Here is a 17280-nt window from a genome sequence, read left to right as displayed (position 1 = left end):
TTTAGGTACCTTGTGGAAAAAGGAGATGACTTAACTTGTTAGAAATATTGTAGAATCCATCTCCGGTCAGTACTGGGAATTCTCTAACAATCACATTTGTCCAGAGTAGCAGTTAGCTGCCTTTGGAGATGGTGAATTTTCTTATACCCTTTGGTATGTGATCATGTGGTGTGAAATTATTTTGCTAGCTTTTGAGAAGTTCCAGGTGTTATTAGATCATCTTTACTGTCTGTACCTTTGGGATTTATGATGAGCAGTTTTGATAATATCCAGTCCCTACTGTATCTTCATTTTTCATTAATTAAAATTTCTTTTGTTTCTTTTTGTATGTTATAAAATTGGACAGAATTGTTCATTTAAGTTTAATTATTGTAAAGTGTACATCTCTTGTTACCAGTGACAACATAAAATTCTCAGTTTAACTAAATTTGAACAACTGCAGGTTTTTGGTGTAAAATTTTTAAAGAAAGATATTTGGGAAATGCGTTTGATAAACTTTCTAATGATAAACTTTAGTTAAATATTAGTGTGACCTGTGGGATCTGTGGTACTTTGTGTAGTGTAAGACGACTTGCAGACCATCAAATCTTAACAAATTTGACGGGACACGTTTTAAAAATTATTTATTTATTTTTTAATTTTTTTTTTTTTTTAATTTTTAAGTAATCTCTGCATCCAACGTAAGGCTTGAACTCAGAACCCCAAAATCAAGAGTCGCATGCTGTGCTGATTGAACCAGCCAGGTGCCCCTGTGGACACATTATATTTAGAAAACAGGAGGGGCGCCTGGTTGGCCCAGTTGGTTAAGCATCTGACTTTGGCTCAGGTCATGATCTTGCAGTTTGGAAGTTTGCCCCTACTTTGGGCTCTGTGCTGACTGCTCAGAGTCTGGAGCCTGCTTCAGATTCTGTGTCTCCCCCTCTGCCCCTCCCCTGCTCATATTCTCTCTCGCTCTCTCTCTCTCTCTCTCTCTCTCTCTCAAAAATAAATAAACATTTAAAAAATCCTTATAGAAAACATGAGGGGTGCCTTGATGTCTCAGTTGGTTAAGGCCAACTTTGGCTCAGGTCATGGTCTCGTGGTTCGTGGGTTCAAACCCTGCGTTGGGCTCTGTGCTGAGTGCTCAGAGCCCGGAGCCTGCTTCGGATTCTGTGTGTGTCTCTGCCTCTCTCCCGCTCGCACTGTCTCTCTGTCTCTCACTGTCTCTGTCTCTCTCTCAAAAATAAACAAACATTAAAAAAATTTAAAAGAAAATAGGAAGATGTACTGGAATGTTAAATGTGAAGGATATACTTATGTAACGTATTATATATATACATATGTGGATATTATGTATGGCTATATCCAATGTAGTAATAAGTACAAATGTGAAGAGTGATTTTTTTCAGCACAAGTATAAAATTGTTCCTTTTTTCTACTCCCCTTTTTAGGATGTGTTTAGCTTTCAAATATCTCCTAATATGAATCCTATCAAAATAAATGAACTGGCAATCCAAAAACGTTTGACTATTCATGGGAAAGAAGATGAAGTTAGCCCGTATGACTATGTGTTACAAGTCAGTGGGCGAGTAGAATATGTGTTTGGTGATCACCCACTAATTCAGTTCCAGGTATGTGTATTCACCGTCAGTTTACCAGAGATATGTGTGTGTGTGTGTGTGTGTGTGTGTGTGTGTGTGTGTGTGTGCGCATTTAATAATTTAAATTTCTGATAAAAATGTGTTGTCACATTTAGAGTATTTAGAACCTATAGAAAATTATACAGAATTAAATAATAGATATTCATAATCCTACCTACCTCTGAGATAACCATTGTTAACATTTTGGCATGTTTTTGTCATTTTACTTAAGGTTATATATATTTTTGGTATAATGATTGTATGTTTAATGTTTGTTTCTAAATGTTTGCTTTCTACTTTTTTGGTTGTTTCAGTGTTATATCATAGTTTCCTGTAGCATTATGAATTCTTAATAAAATTTGCTATAGCTGCCTACTTTTTTATCATGTAAACATAATGATTTATTATTTTTTTAAGAGAAAGGCTTAAAACATTTTTTTAATGTTTATTTTTGAGAGAGAGAGAGAGAGACAAAGTGTGAGTGGGGGAGGGGCAGAGAGAGAGGGAGACAGAGAATCTGAAGCAGGCTCTCAGCTCTGAGCTGTCAGCAGAGAGCCTGATGTGAGGCTCGAACTCACGAACTTTGAGATAATGACTTGAGCTAAAGTCAGAAGCTTAGCTGACTGAGCCACCCAGAAACCCCAACATGATGATTTAGATAGAAAATATTCTGCGGGAAGTAAAAAACAAGATATTTTGATTAAATGGTCACTAAATAAATTGTATAAAAACTTATAAATTTTCATTGTGAATAGAAAACTTTTCAGTTTCTTTTATAGGTTATATATATATTTATATATATAATTATTATATGTTTAATATGTAAAATTGCCCTCCCCTCCCTTATTTGTTTCTTCCACATATGGTAGGAATTTTGTAAGGGTTAGGTCTGGACATCCTCAAAAGACTTCCTCTGTGTTTGACATTCCTATTTCCATGCAATCATGAATTGACTTATAGTGCCTCAGATTGTTTGTCGAATAAAATGAAGTTTAAATAAGATAAAAGTGCAGTACTCCTCCCCCACCACTGTCCTTTTAAAGGATAGAATCATGGCTTTGACTTCAAGGAACTTGAAGATATTTTTGTTGCAATTGAATTTGGAGACTAAAAAATGGTCATTACATAAAGAATAATGCTAAATGCCAAGTTAGGGGTAAATAGTAACAGGATTTTATAAAGATATGTGTTTATTCTTATTTGTGATTTTTATTGTTTTGTTTTAAGCAAGAGGGATAGAGACATGCTAAACATTAAGTGATGTCTGTTTGAGAATAAGGAGCTTTGATATATTAGCGGCTAATAGAGGATTTTACACGTTTCTTTTCACATTTTTAGCATGGCCCTGAATTCTTGTGGTTTAGTAGGTAGAAGGTCTAGAAGCAGTTATAACTTCTCTGCTTTGAGAGCTATGGCATTCTAACAGTCAACACTTGAACTCTAGCCCATGAGACGAAGAAGGAAGATGAAAAGTATTTGGTGGTAGCATAGGAGTGTTGACTTCTTTATGTTTTGCCATCCTTTAAGTAGCCTTCTGCTTCTTTAACACTTTTTTTTAAACTTTAATTAGTGGAGGGTATATTGTTCTATTCAAACTAGGATTTGTTATAAAGAGAAACAAAGGCTTGTATACGTTTTTGTACAGGGTCATAGTGAAAGAGAAAATATACCATGTACTCAAAGGAATGTGAAGGAGTGCAATGATACATATTTCATAGTGAAAAATTTTTTATTGAATATATTTAGCATAATATCATCTAACTGCCAATTACAGACAATTCTGGAATTTTTTTAATTTCAAAAAATTGTATTTCTTGGTTCTGAATTGAATACAATATGTTGAATCATACTTTGTATATGAAATTTATTCTTCTGAGAAATACATTAGGTTTCTTTCTTCTCAGCTTGTTAGGAATCTTGGTAATGTGAATAACCACTCCTTTTCTTTCTTTTTTTTTTTTTCTTTTATTAAAACAAAAAATTTTTTAAATGTTTATTTATTTTTGAGAGAGACAAAGCGTGAGCCGGGGAGGGGCAGAGAGAAGGGAAACACAGAAATCCAAAGCAGGCTGCACGCTCCCAGCTGCCAGCACAGAGCCTGGTGCAGAACTTGAACCCACGAACCGTGAGATCATGACTTGAGCTGAAGTCGGACGCTTAACTGACTGAGCCACCTAGGCGCCCCTCCTTTTCTTTTCTTTTCTTTTTTTTTTTTTTAATTTTTTTTTCCCAACGTTTATTTATTTTTGGGACAGAGAGAGACAGAGCATGGACGGGGGAGGGACAGAGAGAGAGGGAGACACAGAATCGGAAAGAGGATCCAGGCTCCGAGCCATCAGCCCAGAGCCTGACGCGGGGCTCGAACTCACGGACCGCGAGATCGTGACCTGGCTGAAGTCGGACGCTTAACCGACTGCGCCACCCAGGCGCCCCATCTCCTTTTCTTATATGCCTTTGGAGAGTCATCCTGGTCTCATTGAAATAAAACAAAGCATCAAGCTCAGATGACCAGTATGTTTTTAAAAGGAAGATAGTAATGGTTGTCTGGAGCCCTGTGCTGTAAAGGTACCAGGCTTCCCTCAGGGATCCATTGGAAAGTCTAAGTTGACTCCCTCAGGATGTGAAGAAATGGCCACATGTGTACTACATGTTCACTTGTCCTGACTGATTGGTCAAAGCTTGCACTGTGATATCACAGTCTCTCCTGATCAAGTCCCACCCCTAGAAAGGTGAGCCGATAGGTCAAACTGTCCTGTATTAAGCACAAAGAAAAGGCAAAACATCTACACTGAGGTACATGTTTCTTCAGGGTTTAGCAAACAAACAAACAAACAAACAAACAAACAAAAAAGATAGATTTAAAGATGCCAGGAATGTAACTCAGCTCTTCTGATTTTCCTTTCATGTATTAAAAAGAGGAAAATATCTCTTATAGGGTTGTTAGGAAAATTAGCTATAAATAATCTTATGTTCTTAGGTGTTCAATTAATGGTAGCTATTTTATGTTGTGATTTTAATTTCTCATATTCTTGATGTTAAGATATATTTTTACAGTACATTTGATATAGTGGTGTTCATCTTAATTTTGTTCTTCTGTCAATTTACGTTTTTGTTTGTTTTTGTTAAGTAAGTTCCACACTGGGTGATGGGTGGGTGTGGCAGGGCTTGAACTCACATCCCTGAAATCAAGGCCTGAGCAGAGATCAAGATTTGGACTGTTAACCGACTGAGCCACCCAGGTACCCCTTGATTTAAGTATTTGCTTGAAAATCCTTACCTTATTCTTTCCTTGCCACTGTAGTATATCCGGAACTGTGTAATGAATAGGACCTTGCCTCATTTTATGCTTGTGGAATGTTGCAAGATCAAGAAGATGTATGAACAGGAAATGATTGCCATAGAAGCTGCCATAAATAGAAATTCATCAAACCTTCCTCTTCCTTTACCACCAAAGAAAATGCGAATTATTTCTGTAAGTTTCATGTGTGAACTTTTGGTAACCCCAAAAGCATGTGATTTTGTTTTAGGTTATGTGCTTCAGCCTCACACATATTTTCTCTGTTGATTTTTCCTTCTGTGAAAACCAATGCAGATTTGCCAAAGATCAATTACCATTATTGGTAATTTTCTTTTTCTTTCTTTCTCTTTCTCTTCTTTCTTTCTTTCTTTCTTTCTTTCTTTCTTTCTTTCTTTCTTTCTTTTTCTTTTTCTTTCTTTCTCTTTCTTTCTTTCTTTCTTTCTTTCTTTCTTTCTTTCTTTCTTTGTAATTATCTTTCTAACTACTATCCTTTTTCCTCAGCGCAAGCTGCATATAAATATAAATATGTTATTTCTAGTTTTGGTGTTCTTTTGGTGCCACAGAAAAATGTCACCAAATTAAAAATTTCTTGAGATTACAGCTAAACATAGACTTCAGGGAGCAATTTGAGACTTTCTAGTAGAAAAGTTAGACGTGCAGAAATAGTTGGTTTACTGGTATAGTTCATTTCTATCAGCTTAGCTATGAGAGTGTTTTTGGTATAACTTGCCTTCTTCTTACTGAATACTTTTAGAATTTAAATATATCAAAAATACCATCTTTTCCAGAATGTAATATATTTATATAAAGCAAATCTTAAATTTCTGTTTATCAATTGGAACAGTTAACATTTTTCAATAGTTATTCAGTTTTAACAGATTGTATATTTAATCTCTCTTGTTGAGGATTAAGGTATTAACTGTATATTTAAATGGTCAATTTTTTTTAATTTTTTTTTTTAACGTTTATTTATTTTTGAGAGAGAGAGAGCATGAAGAGGAGAGGCAGACACAGAATCTGAAGCAGGCTCCAGGCTCTGAGCTGTCAGCACAGAGCCCGATGCGGGGCTTGAACTCACAAATTGCGAGATCATGACCGGAGCCAGAGTCCGTCACCCAACTGACTGAGCCATCCGGGTGCCCCAAATGATCAATTCTTAAATTGTTTTTAATGTTGATTTTTGAGAGAGGGAGAGAGACTGAGAGTGGGGGAGGGGCAGAGAGAGAGGGATACAGAGGATCCAAAGTGGGCTCTGTCCTGACAACAGAGCCTGATGTGGGGCTAAGACCCACGAACTGTGAGCCGAAGTTGGACAGGCACCCCTAAGTGGTCAATTCTTAATTCATCCAAAGCTTTAATATTATTTGTTTATGGTGCTTAATATAGTCACTTTCTTAACAGTATTGAAATGCTGCCACTGTTTTGCCTAAGAACAAAGTGCTTAGGCACTTTGGTTGTGGTGCTTATTTTAGTACATGTGACTTTCAGTTGTTAGTTCAGAGGTCTATTTTTGTTATTTTGTCAATGGACATGAGAACAGATAAGATGATTTCATTGCTAGCATAGAATATTTATTTCCTTAATTAAAATACTCTATTTCATTCTTTTGCAGCATGTTTGGGAAAATAACAACCCTTTCCAAATTGTCTTGGTTAAGGGAAATAAACTTAACACAGAAGAAAGTGTAAAAGTGAGTACTTGTTAAGATTTGAGTGTTTTTTTAATCTGCTGCATTATTTGAATAACTTACTGATACACATAAGGAATGTCACATTGGAGATTAAATTTTAGGTATATCGGTCAATTGCGCAGGATAAAATATGGCGACTTAATGTAAGACAATTAAGAATTTTTGTCTTAAAGTATTCTTTGAATAGTTGGAGATGTACTGGATAAAGTGACATTTTCTCCTGGTGTATTATGTAAAAGAACTTGCTTTAGATCAGGAATTCACCAGGTACAGTTTAAGACAAAACTATAGGTCACAGGTTCCTATGCAAGCTTAACTCTGCTTTGTCAGCCTTGTTAGAGCTGCACCCAGCCTCCTTTTTCAGCCCCCTTTTTTTTTCTTTTAAACTTGCTGAACATAGAGAAAATGTAATACCATTTCCTGGAAGAAAATAGATGACTACATTGTGGACCACAAGTTGTTAACACATGGAGATTTATTGCATAACCCCATACAATTAAGTAAAGACTTAACAAGGCATTTTGTCTTAAAGTGTAAAGCATGCATTTTCCCCTATTTTGCTTGGCAGGAAATTAAGTGAATAGTTTTGTGATCCAAGAAAGAGATTCACTTAGTTTGAGATGTTTGCTGGCATGAGGACATATTCAGGAGCATCTTGCCAAAGATTACCAGTGACTTGCTTTTATAAATGGACTTTAAAGATCCTTTAGTTAGCTGTCATTAAAATAGGGCTGTTTTTTGCTTTTACATTCTCAGCTAGGTTTTAATTTTTAATGAGTGTGTTTATGACCAGTTGGCCTTTGTTTTCTGTTTTAGTGGTAATTGTTTTTTCTTTTATTTAAACTTTCCTTATTAATTTGTGTCCAGTTGCAAAAGTAGAACATGATTGTTGCAATAGGTAAAAAAATTTAAATGCCAGTCATGAAAACAGTTATTGATCTTTTTTCCCCCAAATTGACTTGAGAAGCCTTCCTCCTATTAATTTTCTGAATAAGTTTATATAGAATTGGTATTATTTTTTCTTTAAATGTTTGGTAAGATTTACTCCAAGCCATCTGACCGTAGAGTTTTCTTTGTGGGAAGGTCTTTAATTAGGAATTTAATATCTTTAATGGATATATAGTCATATTTTTATTTCTTTTGTGTCAGTTTTGATAATTGTTTTCTGAAGTATTTGTTTTAAGTGTTAAATTATTACGTTCATAATAGCCCCTTAAATTAGTTTTCTATTGCTGTTTAGCAAATTACCACAAACCTAGCAGCTTGAATACATATTTATTAGCTTGTATATCTGTCAGTCAGAAGTCTAGGTGTGGTGTGACTGGGTTTTCTGCTTATGGTTTTACAAGGTTGAAATCCAGGTGTTAGGTCGTATTTCTTCTGAAGACTCTGGAGAAGAATTTGCTTCCAGCGTGATTCAAGTTATTGGTCAAATTCAGTTCCTGGAAGTTGTAGAACTGAGGTCCTCATTGCCTTGCTGGGTCTTGGCAGGGGATTGACTGGGGATTGCTCTTAGTTACTAGAGGCATCTTTCAAGCCTGGCTCTGTGGCTCTATTTTTAACTCTATAGAAATGGAGAATTTGTCAAGCATCACATTCTTGAATCTCTTGCGGGGAAGAGCCTGGTCCCTTTTTGATGGCTCACCAATATCTCCCTTCTTCAAAGTTAGCTATGTCAAATAGTATAACCTAATCACAGGAGCGAATCCATTATATTCACAGACCCAGAGATCCTATGGGGCACATGATTCTCTACAGTTTGTAGTGAAAATCCTAGGTGTTCAGTGAAGATTCACTATTCTCCCTGGCTGGCACTTGAATATCTTTTGACCTTTTTTTTTTTTAATTTTATTTTTTTATTTGTTAAAATTTACATCCAAATTAGTTAGCATATAGTGAAGCAATGATTTCAGGACTAGATTCCTTAATGCCCCTTACCCATTTAGCCCATCCCCTCTCCCACAATCCCTCCCATAACCCTCAGTTTGTTCTCCATATTTATGAGTCTCTTCTGTTTTGTTCCCCTCCATGTTTTTATATTATTTTTGTTTCCCTTCCCTTACGTTCATCTGTTTTGTCTCTTAAAGTCCTCATGTGAGTGAAGTCTGTCTTTTGACCTTTTAAGTGTGCTTAGAATTCTGTAGCATAAAGCTTTCTGATCAGTCTTTTCCTAGCCTTGTGGTGTTTCACTTTTCAGGTATGCATATTTATATTCAGTGCTGTCCCAAATCTAGAAGATGACACTAGTGCACGCAGAGCTCAAGAAGCCCTCTGGTTATAGCTCTAGCGGGAAAGAGGTCTTCTAACTCTGAGAGAGAGTGAGGATCTCCCCACTTTTCCCCTCTATTATTTGTTTCTTGTTGTTTTCTCTGTTCTCATTTGCCCCAGTTTCTAAGAAGTTCTGTGGCATTAGTAGCAGTGGTGGCAGTGGTAGTGGCAGCAGCAACAGCAGTGGGGACAGGACTAAAATGCAGAGAGTTGAACCTTCCTCTATGTTTAGAAGAGTTGTAGTATCAGGAGAATGGGGCAGATCCTCACTGGCTTTTTTGTTTTCCTTTCTCCTTTTCTCTTGTGCTATTTGGCATAGTTCTAGGAAGTGTGGGTGAATAAAGCCTCAGCTTTCTGGCTGGGTGATTAAAAAAAGGGGAGCCCCAGGCAACCAAAAAGTACTTGGATGATTGGAGAGTGGGAGGAGCTTAGGAGAGCAACCCCTTTAAGCTATTTATGCTTACAGGTTTATTCCTAAACTGTACATATGTGGATCTGAGTCTTAACTGCCAACACAGTTTAAGAAATTAACTGTAGCATAAACTACCACCCAGGTCTCAGTCTGGTCACTGTATGCTGCACACATAGGACAGATCCAATAGCTCTGTAAATAATTTGACTGAATTGGTATTAGAACCATAGCTTCAAGGGGCTTGTTGCACCATGGAGTCTTAACCTAATCATTGTCTGCTAAAATATATTAACATTTTCTGTAGGATATAAACAAAACCTGGAGTCCCGTAACATAGTGGTCAGAATGGTCTGGGATGCAATTTAAAATTAATTGGCATATGAAGAACTAGGATGATATCAAGTTGTATGCATGATGATAATCAACAGGTGTCAGTGCTGAGATGACATAGATGTTAAGTCACTTATAAAAATGCTGCAAGTAAGGGCAAACACAATTGAATGGAATGGAAAAGTGGAAAATCTCAGCCAAGAAATAGAAGATAAAATAGGTACCGTTTGGAAAATTTAGAACTGAAAAATACAGTAACTTATAATTTATAAAGTCATTGAATGGACTCAGTGGTAGAAATGTAATGAGAAGGGAAAGTCAGTGATTTGAAGATTAATAAAAATAATTTTCATTTTGAACAAAATAGAGAAAAATGATTGAGGGAGAAAAAACTCTTTACAGCCTCATATACCGTGCAGCAATATCAGAAAGTCAAACAGTATCAGAAGGTTGAACATGAGAAGGTAATCTGAATTTTAGAAAGAAAAAGAATATAGTTCAGAAAAACTTTTTAAAGAAATTCTCACTGGGAGCTTTCCAAAGTTGGTAAAAGACATAACAGATTCAAGAAACTCAAATGAACCAGAAATTGGATAAACACAGAGAATTTTAAGTTTAGGTACATCTGATATCACACTTATTAGTCTAATATCCTAACACTGCCCGGACTAGTTATATGGTTCTCAGCACTCTTATATTTAAACTATTAAAATATATGACCAGAGGCACCTGGGTGGCTCAGTTGGTTACGCGTCCTATTTCGGCTCAGGTCATGATCTCACAGTTCGTGGATTCAAGCCCTGCATTGGGCTCTGTGCTGACAGCTCAGAGCCTGGAGCCTGCTGTGAATTCTGTGTTTCCCTCTCTCTCTGCCCTTACCCCATTCTCACTCTGTCTCTACCTCTCAAAAATAAGTAAACATTAAAAAAAATTTTTAAATAGGGGCACGTGGGTGGCTCAGCTGGTTAAGCATCCAACTTAAACTCTGGTCATGATCTCACAGTTTGTGAGTTTGAGCCCCGTGTCGGGCTCTGTGCCGACAGCTCAGAGCCTGGAGCCTGCTTCTGATTCTGTGTCTCCCTCTTTCTCTGCCCTTCCCCCACTCACGCTCTCAAAAATGAATAAACATTTAAAAAAAATTTTTTTTTAAAACCATAAAATATATATAACCTGAAGAAAGAAACTACCTTAACGTTTTTCTCTTTTCATTTCAGTGCCAGGAACACTAAATACTTGTGCTATGAATTTATACATTTTAATGTAACGATCTCTAACATCTTTATTTTCTTAGTTAAAGGTAGCATAACATTCCTTCCAAAAGCCAGAACAGATCTGCTTTACAAAGTGATGCACTCCATGAAATTATGGGAATTTCAGACTATTCATATCACTGACATTTTTTTGTGACTAGTATGTACAGGCAGAAAGTAGTAGATTTTGGCCATTATTACAGAACAAGAAGGAAATTAGGTGCAGTGTTGGGAAAAGTTTCATGTCTTGCCCAACACAGAAACATGTTTAATTGTTGAGTTCAGGAATGTAGTCTATCCTCCTTGCTGTAGCAGAGTGGGGAAGTTCTCTGCATGCTAAAGCCTACCTTCTGTTGCTCTCTGCATGTTTTGGGGCTTGTGCAAAAAGGGTTTCCTTGGAAGTTTCCTGAAGTTGGACAATAAAACATGGCTGTATTAAGCATGATGGTGCTCCAAAATTCTTTACTTTTCAAACCTTGAAGATGATTCAGACCAAGCATCAGGAAATGGGACAATTTTGACAAATTTCCATTTGATACAAGTTCAGAGTATAGTTTTTCATGTCTGCTATCATGGGAGATTCTAAGTTCAGAAAACATGTGGGTTTTTTTTGTTTTGTTTAATTTTAAGTGTAGGTCATTTTTAGTACTCTTGTTTGTTGTTTTTAATTTTTTTCTTTTTTAACATTTATTCATTTTTGAGAGACAGGGAGAGAGAGAGCATGAACAGGGTAGGGGCACAGAGAGAGGGAGACTCTGAGCTGTCAGCACAGAGCCCGATACAGGGCTCGAACCCATGAACCGTGAGATCGTGACCTGAGCCACACAGGCGTCCCTCTTGTTCGTTTTTAACCAGGTATCAACTTGAATCATTTTAGTGAATTACTAGATTTCTCAATTAGACTTGATCTTAAATCACACTTTGACTAATTATAATTAGATAATGAGTAATATTTCAACACTTTTTCAGAATATGCAGGGTCTCTTTTTTTATTGTTACCATATCTTGGTTAGAGTCTTTATTATTATTTTTTTCTAGATCATACCCTTTGCTATTCTTGTTTATAGTTAGTACAGAACTTTTCAAGTTCATTATACTTGCATTTTTTTACCTTTATATCCAGCTGATCCATAGTTTAACTTCATTCCTTATATCTCAATTCTGTTAGAAGTTGGTTGATGGAATTATAACTAGCAGTTTTTGTTTTGGTTCTTTCAATACTAGCTAACATTTATTGAGTAATTATGTAGTGGACTCCTATATGTTTTTATTCTCAAAAATTGTCAAAACCAGGAGATGCTAACATTTTTCCAGTTCAGCAATTTATTGTAAGTAGCTTGTTTTTATCACAAAAACATTGAGAAACATTTATTTCTTTATAGTCTACTTGTTATTTTTTGAATAAACTGTTTCATATGTAAAAGGTAATAGAATTCATAAGACTTATAACTGTTCAGGGTCACCGAAAGTAAGAACTGAATGTCACTTTTATCCTGAAATTCCTACCTTACATCCTATCATACAAAAGATACAGAATGTGTTTTTTGTTTTTTTGTTTTTGTTTTTGTTTTTTAACGTTTATTTATTTATTTTTCAACGTTTTTTTTTATTTATTTTTGGGACAGAGAGAGACAGCGCATGAACAGGGGAGGGACAGAGAGAGAGGGAGACACAGAATCGGAAACAGGCTCCAGGCTCTGAGCCATCAGCCCAGAGCCTGATGCGGGGCTCGAACTCACGGACCGCGAGATTGTGACCTGGCTGAAGTCGGACGCTTAACCGACTGCGCCACCCAGGCGCCCCAACGTTTATTTATTTTTGAGACAGAGAGAGACAGAGCATGAACAGGGGAGAGGCAGAGAGAGAGGGAGACACAGAATCCAAAGCAGGCTCCAGGCTCTGAGCGGTTGGCACAGAGCCCAACGCGGGGCTCGAACTCATGGACCGTGAGATCATGACCTGAGCCGAAGTCGGACGCTTAACCGACTGAGCCACCCAGGCGCCCCCAGAATGTGTTTTTTATATGTTTTGTTTTACTTATGATTTATTGAATCTTCACAAATGTAAGAGCTAAGTGTACATGTACTTGATCTGTCTCCATTTCTCTTTCTCTCAGCATGCGCGCGCACACACACGCACGCACACAGACCCTATACAAAATTTTGACATTTTAAAAAATAATTGAGAATATTTAATAGTCAAAAAAGTCAGGAGCAAGATTCACGGTAAGTATGTATTATAGTAAGATCCTCTGTAACTGCTTGATGTTGGATTACATATTTTGCTTTCTTGTAGTATACCTCATGGTCAAAGCAAAGAAAACATGATCAGTTATAATATTCAGAATCTCTTAAAATAAACTAGTCATTCATGTGTTTGTAGCTCATCCTGATACTGTTGTAAATTCTTTATGAAGGAAACACAGTGGGAAGTAAAGTGGGCATCAACACTCATGCCAGCATGTTTACAGTAGGTAAAATAACGTTTCACGTATCTTTCTTCTATAGAATCTTTCACTGGGTAGATTTAAAATATAATATTAAGTACAATTGAGGAAAAGTTATTCTGTAAGAGACAAAAGTAATTCACTCTCAGTTTTATACTCAACCATGTGATGGTTTATGTTTAATTGAATGGTAATATTTGAACTTCTCAAAGAAATAAATGTACTGTGTGTCTTTCAGGAAATTCTGAATGCATATTTTTTCCCCAGATTGGGTTTTGGATAAGGTTTAGGCAGCAGATACTTTGTTGTGCCTATGTAAGGTCAGATATAGATATGAAATCCAAGCATAAATACTTTGATCATCAGGTGAGCCTATAGTGGAATTAAAGTAGTCTTAGGGACATGATGTTCATAAGCAGGGTTCATGTGTGAATAGATGAAAACCCCCACCCTACCCCCACCTACATCTTTACATGGAGATTTGTGGAGGATCTGGTGCAAATGAAATAACCTGCATTTTTCTGGAAGAAAAATACTCTTTAACCCCTTTACTTCATCCCAGCATATTTGCCATCTTCAATCTTCCCCACCCACATGACTTCATAATTTAGTAACAGTGATCTGACTTCATAATTTATTAACAGTGATTTATCTATATTTGGTGAGTATTGGATTCCTTTTTTTATTAGCTACATAATTTGATCTTCCTCATTACTTGCTTTCCTTATCTTATAAATAATAATGGACTAGTATTTCATTGTTCTAATGTTCTATAACTTCTCAATAGAATAGGTTGACCAACAGGAGGTATCCATCACAGCACGTCGTCTTTAGGTAGCAGAAAACCTGGTAAAAAAGGGAGCTTAAATAAGGGCTTTAAAATTTTTAATATTTTTATTGAATGTGAGGAAGCCTCATCTTATAGAAGAGTAAATGGCTATGCAAGTTTTCAGCAGTTAAGTAATGGTAAGAAATGTTCTTGCAGTGATGAAACAATAATTTTACATTTGAGACTGGTTAATCATGGTGCTGGTTGGCCCAAAAACATGTAGTATGGAGAGGAGACAAGTGATTAGGTTTATTCAGGGTATGGACCTCAGTTGTGTGTGACAGAGGGAGAGACCGGCATTGGCAGAGAGTTTTAGGGAAGGCAAAGGCGGACAAAGCTGATGGGGAAAGAAGGGAAGGTGTTGGTCATTGAAATGAGGCTAAAAATGGGCAAGGGGATTTTTCTGTGGGAGTGTCAGAGTGAGTTAGAAGAAGAAGTGGCTAGAAAGTGAGATGTAGCAATTAGTGATTTGGAGTTGCTACGGTGTGGCAAAGTCAGATTCTGCATATGATTGGGTTTGTGGGGCCGAGGGGAAGGAGAGGAAGTACTGTGGAGATTTTGAGGTCAGGAAACTCTGAGGTCAGATGGATTGATTGCTTTAGGCATGTGGGCCCTGCCTCAACACCTCTTAGTTTTTTTCCCCTCTCATTTGGATTTTTCACATCTTGGAAAACAATTACTGATATGCTCTTTGTAAGAAAATTAAAAAACTGTACCTCCTTTGCTTATTATTCTTAAGCCTTTGCCTGTAGCCCAGATACTTCTTCAATTCCAGACTCCTGTTATGATAGGCGTCAGTACACATTTCTTTGTGTGTGTGTGTGTGTGTGTGTGTGTGTGTGTGTGTGTGTGTGTTTTCTTATTTATTTTTGAGAGAGAGAAAGAGAGAGACGGTGAGTGTGAGGGAGGGGCAGAGAGAGAGAGAGAGAGCAAGAGAGAGAGAGAGGGAGAATCCCAAGCAGGCTCTACCTTGCTTGGTTGGGATTCTCTCTTTTCTTCTCTTTCGGCCCGTCCCATGCATGCAGGTGAGCATGCTCTCCCTCAAAATAAATAAACATTAAAACAACAAAAAAAAGAGGGACATCTGGGTGGCTCAGTTGGTTAAGCATCTGACTTCGGTTCAGGTCATGATCTCATGGTTTGTGAGTTTGAGCCCCTCATCAGGCTCTGTGCTGACAGTTCAGAGCCTGGAACCTGCTTTGGATTCTGTGTCTCCCTCTCTCTCTGCCCCCTCTCACTCACACTCTGTCTCTCTTTTTCTCAAAAATAAATAAACATGATTTGCACTTTCCTGATAAAAAAAAAGAAAAAGATAATGACTAGTGCATAGTGATGGAACCTTTCCTAACCTCCTGATAAACTAAAATTACCATTCATTGTGTGTTCATTAATTGATGCTCAGTTTTCCTGAGGTATCTCAGGGAGGAAAAGAAAACTTCATAATCTTGAGTTTTGTGCTCTTCCTATCTTCCATACAATTTTACTAACACTAAATTCCATCTTTTGAGCATTTCATGATAGGGCCATTTCTTAGTTGCTTAGGAGAAAATAATTATGGTTCTTATAGGCAATTGCAGTTTTCTTTACAGAATAAAGTAATTATTATTCCTATTTTGTCTTGGCCTTTAAAAATACTAATATTGTAAGTGTCTCATAGTTTAGATACTTTGAGTATAGTATAAAGGTAAATACAAAGATTTCCTAAAAGTGCTGTTGTATAAATCTTTCTTCATAATTATTATCGTATAATTTACAGAGTAAAAAAAGAATCTCCAGACTTTTTGCCTTATTTCAGGGAACACAGGGGAATATCATTTAAAGTACTGTAGACATAGACTTAAAAGTTGCTTAAGGCTGTGACTACTCAGTCTTGACAGTGTCTGTTTATTTTATTTATGTAAAAAAATTTGTTTAATGTTTGTTTAGTTTTGAGAGAGAGACAGCGCATGAGCAGGGGAGGAGGGGCAGAGAGAGAGAGAGAGAGAGAGAGAGAGAGAGACACAGAATCCGAAGCAGGCTCCAGGCTCCGAGCTGTCAGCACAGAGCCCAACGCGGGGTTCGAACTCACGGACTGCGAGATCATGACCTGAGCCAAAGTCGGACGCTCAATCCACTGAGCCACCCAGGCACCCCATGTCTGTTTATTTTTTATTTATTTGTTTATTCTTTTGACACTGTTTAAAAACAGATAACCTCGAATGTTTTTTTAAAAAGTAATACAAAAAATGATTTCCATTTTCATTCATATTTGCATTAAATTTTATGAGTTTTAGATTGATTGTGAGCATTTGGTGTTACGCTTGTATTTAGGATCTTAAATTTAGATCATCCAGCTATTTTGTTTGGTGCTTTCTAGAATAATATTTTTGAAGTATTTTATTTTGTGTCATTTCTTTGTTTGTTTGTTTGTTTTTTGAGAGAAAGAGAGTTCGAGCAGAGGAGGGCAGAAGGAGAGAGAGAAAATCTCAAGCAGGCTCCATGCTGGGCACGGCGCCTGACACAGGGCTTGATCTCATAACAGAGATCATGATCTGAGACCAAGTCAAGAGTTGGACCCTTACCCAACTGAGCCACCCAGGCACCCCAATTTTAAAGTATTTTAACGATAACATTTTAAAATATAATTGAAAATAAGAGAAGGATAAGTCACCAATGTTCTTACTATCATAGTACAACTAGTTTTATTTGTATTCATTTCTTTGTACTGTCAAAATGTGAATACGCTTTTAGTGAGTATATATTGTATTTTGTTATTTTATTTTTTATTTAAGCTTATACAGTATAGGCTTGTACGCAGTGTAGGCTTGATGATGGTTTCAAAGTAAGAAAATAAGGGCGCCTGATGGTTCAGTTGGTTAAACCTCTGACTCTTGATTTCCACTCAGGTCATGATTGCAGAGTTGTGGGAGCAAGCACCATGTCAGGCTCCATGCTGAGCCTGCTTAAGATTGAATCCTGCTTAAGATTCTCTCTCTCTCTCTCTCTCTCTCTCTCTCTCTCTCTCTCCCCCTCCCTCCCTCCCTCCCTCCCTCCCTCCCTCCCTCCCTCCCTCTCTCTCCCTCTCTCTCCCTCTCTCTCCCTCTCTCTCCTCCCTCCCACCATCTCTCTCTCCCTCCCTCCCTCTTTCCCTTTGCCCCT

At 37.1% G+C, this 17280-nt stretch overlaps 1 protein-coding gene across 3 annotated transcripts in view; it reads left to right on the top strand.

Annotated features, from left to right (window-relative positions):
* PIK3CB (phosphatidylinositol-4,5-bisphosphate 3-kinase catalytic subunit beta) overlaps window positions 1–17280 on the top strand; it is a 181517-nt gene that overhangs the window by 97664 nt on the left and 66573 nt on the right. For all 3 annotated transcript variants that reach the window (XM_030328607.1, XM_030328606.1, XM_030328605.1), the window contains exons 6-8: window positions 1431–1610; window positions 4921–5091; window positions 6530–6607. In XM_030328607.1, the coding sequence (XP_030184467.1) occupies window positions 1431–1610; window positions 4921–5091; window positions 6530–6607 (429 nt within the window). The remainder of the gene's footprint in view (window positions 1–1430; window positions 1611–4920; window positions 5092–6529; window positions 6608–17280) is intronic.

Source organism: Lynx canadensis, chromosome C2, assembly GCF_007474595.2.
Source record: "Lynx canadensis isolate LIC74 chromosome C2, mLynCan4.pri.v2, whole genome shotgun sequence".
Lineage (NCBI taxonomy): Eukaryota > Metazoa > Chordata > Mammalia > Carnivora > Felidae > Lynx > Lynx canadensis.
The sequence above is the reverse complement of the archived record's forward strand: the minus strand, read 5'-3'. Positions and strand labels throughout refer to the sequence as shown.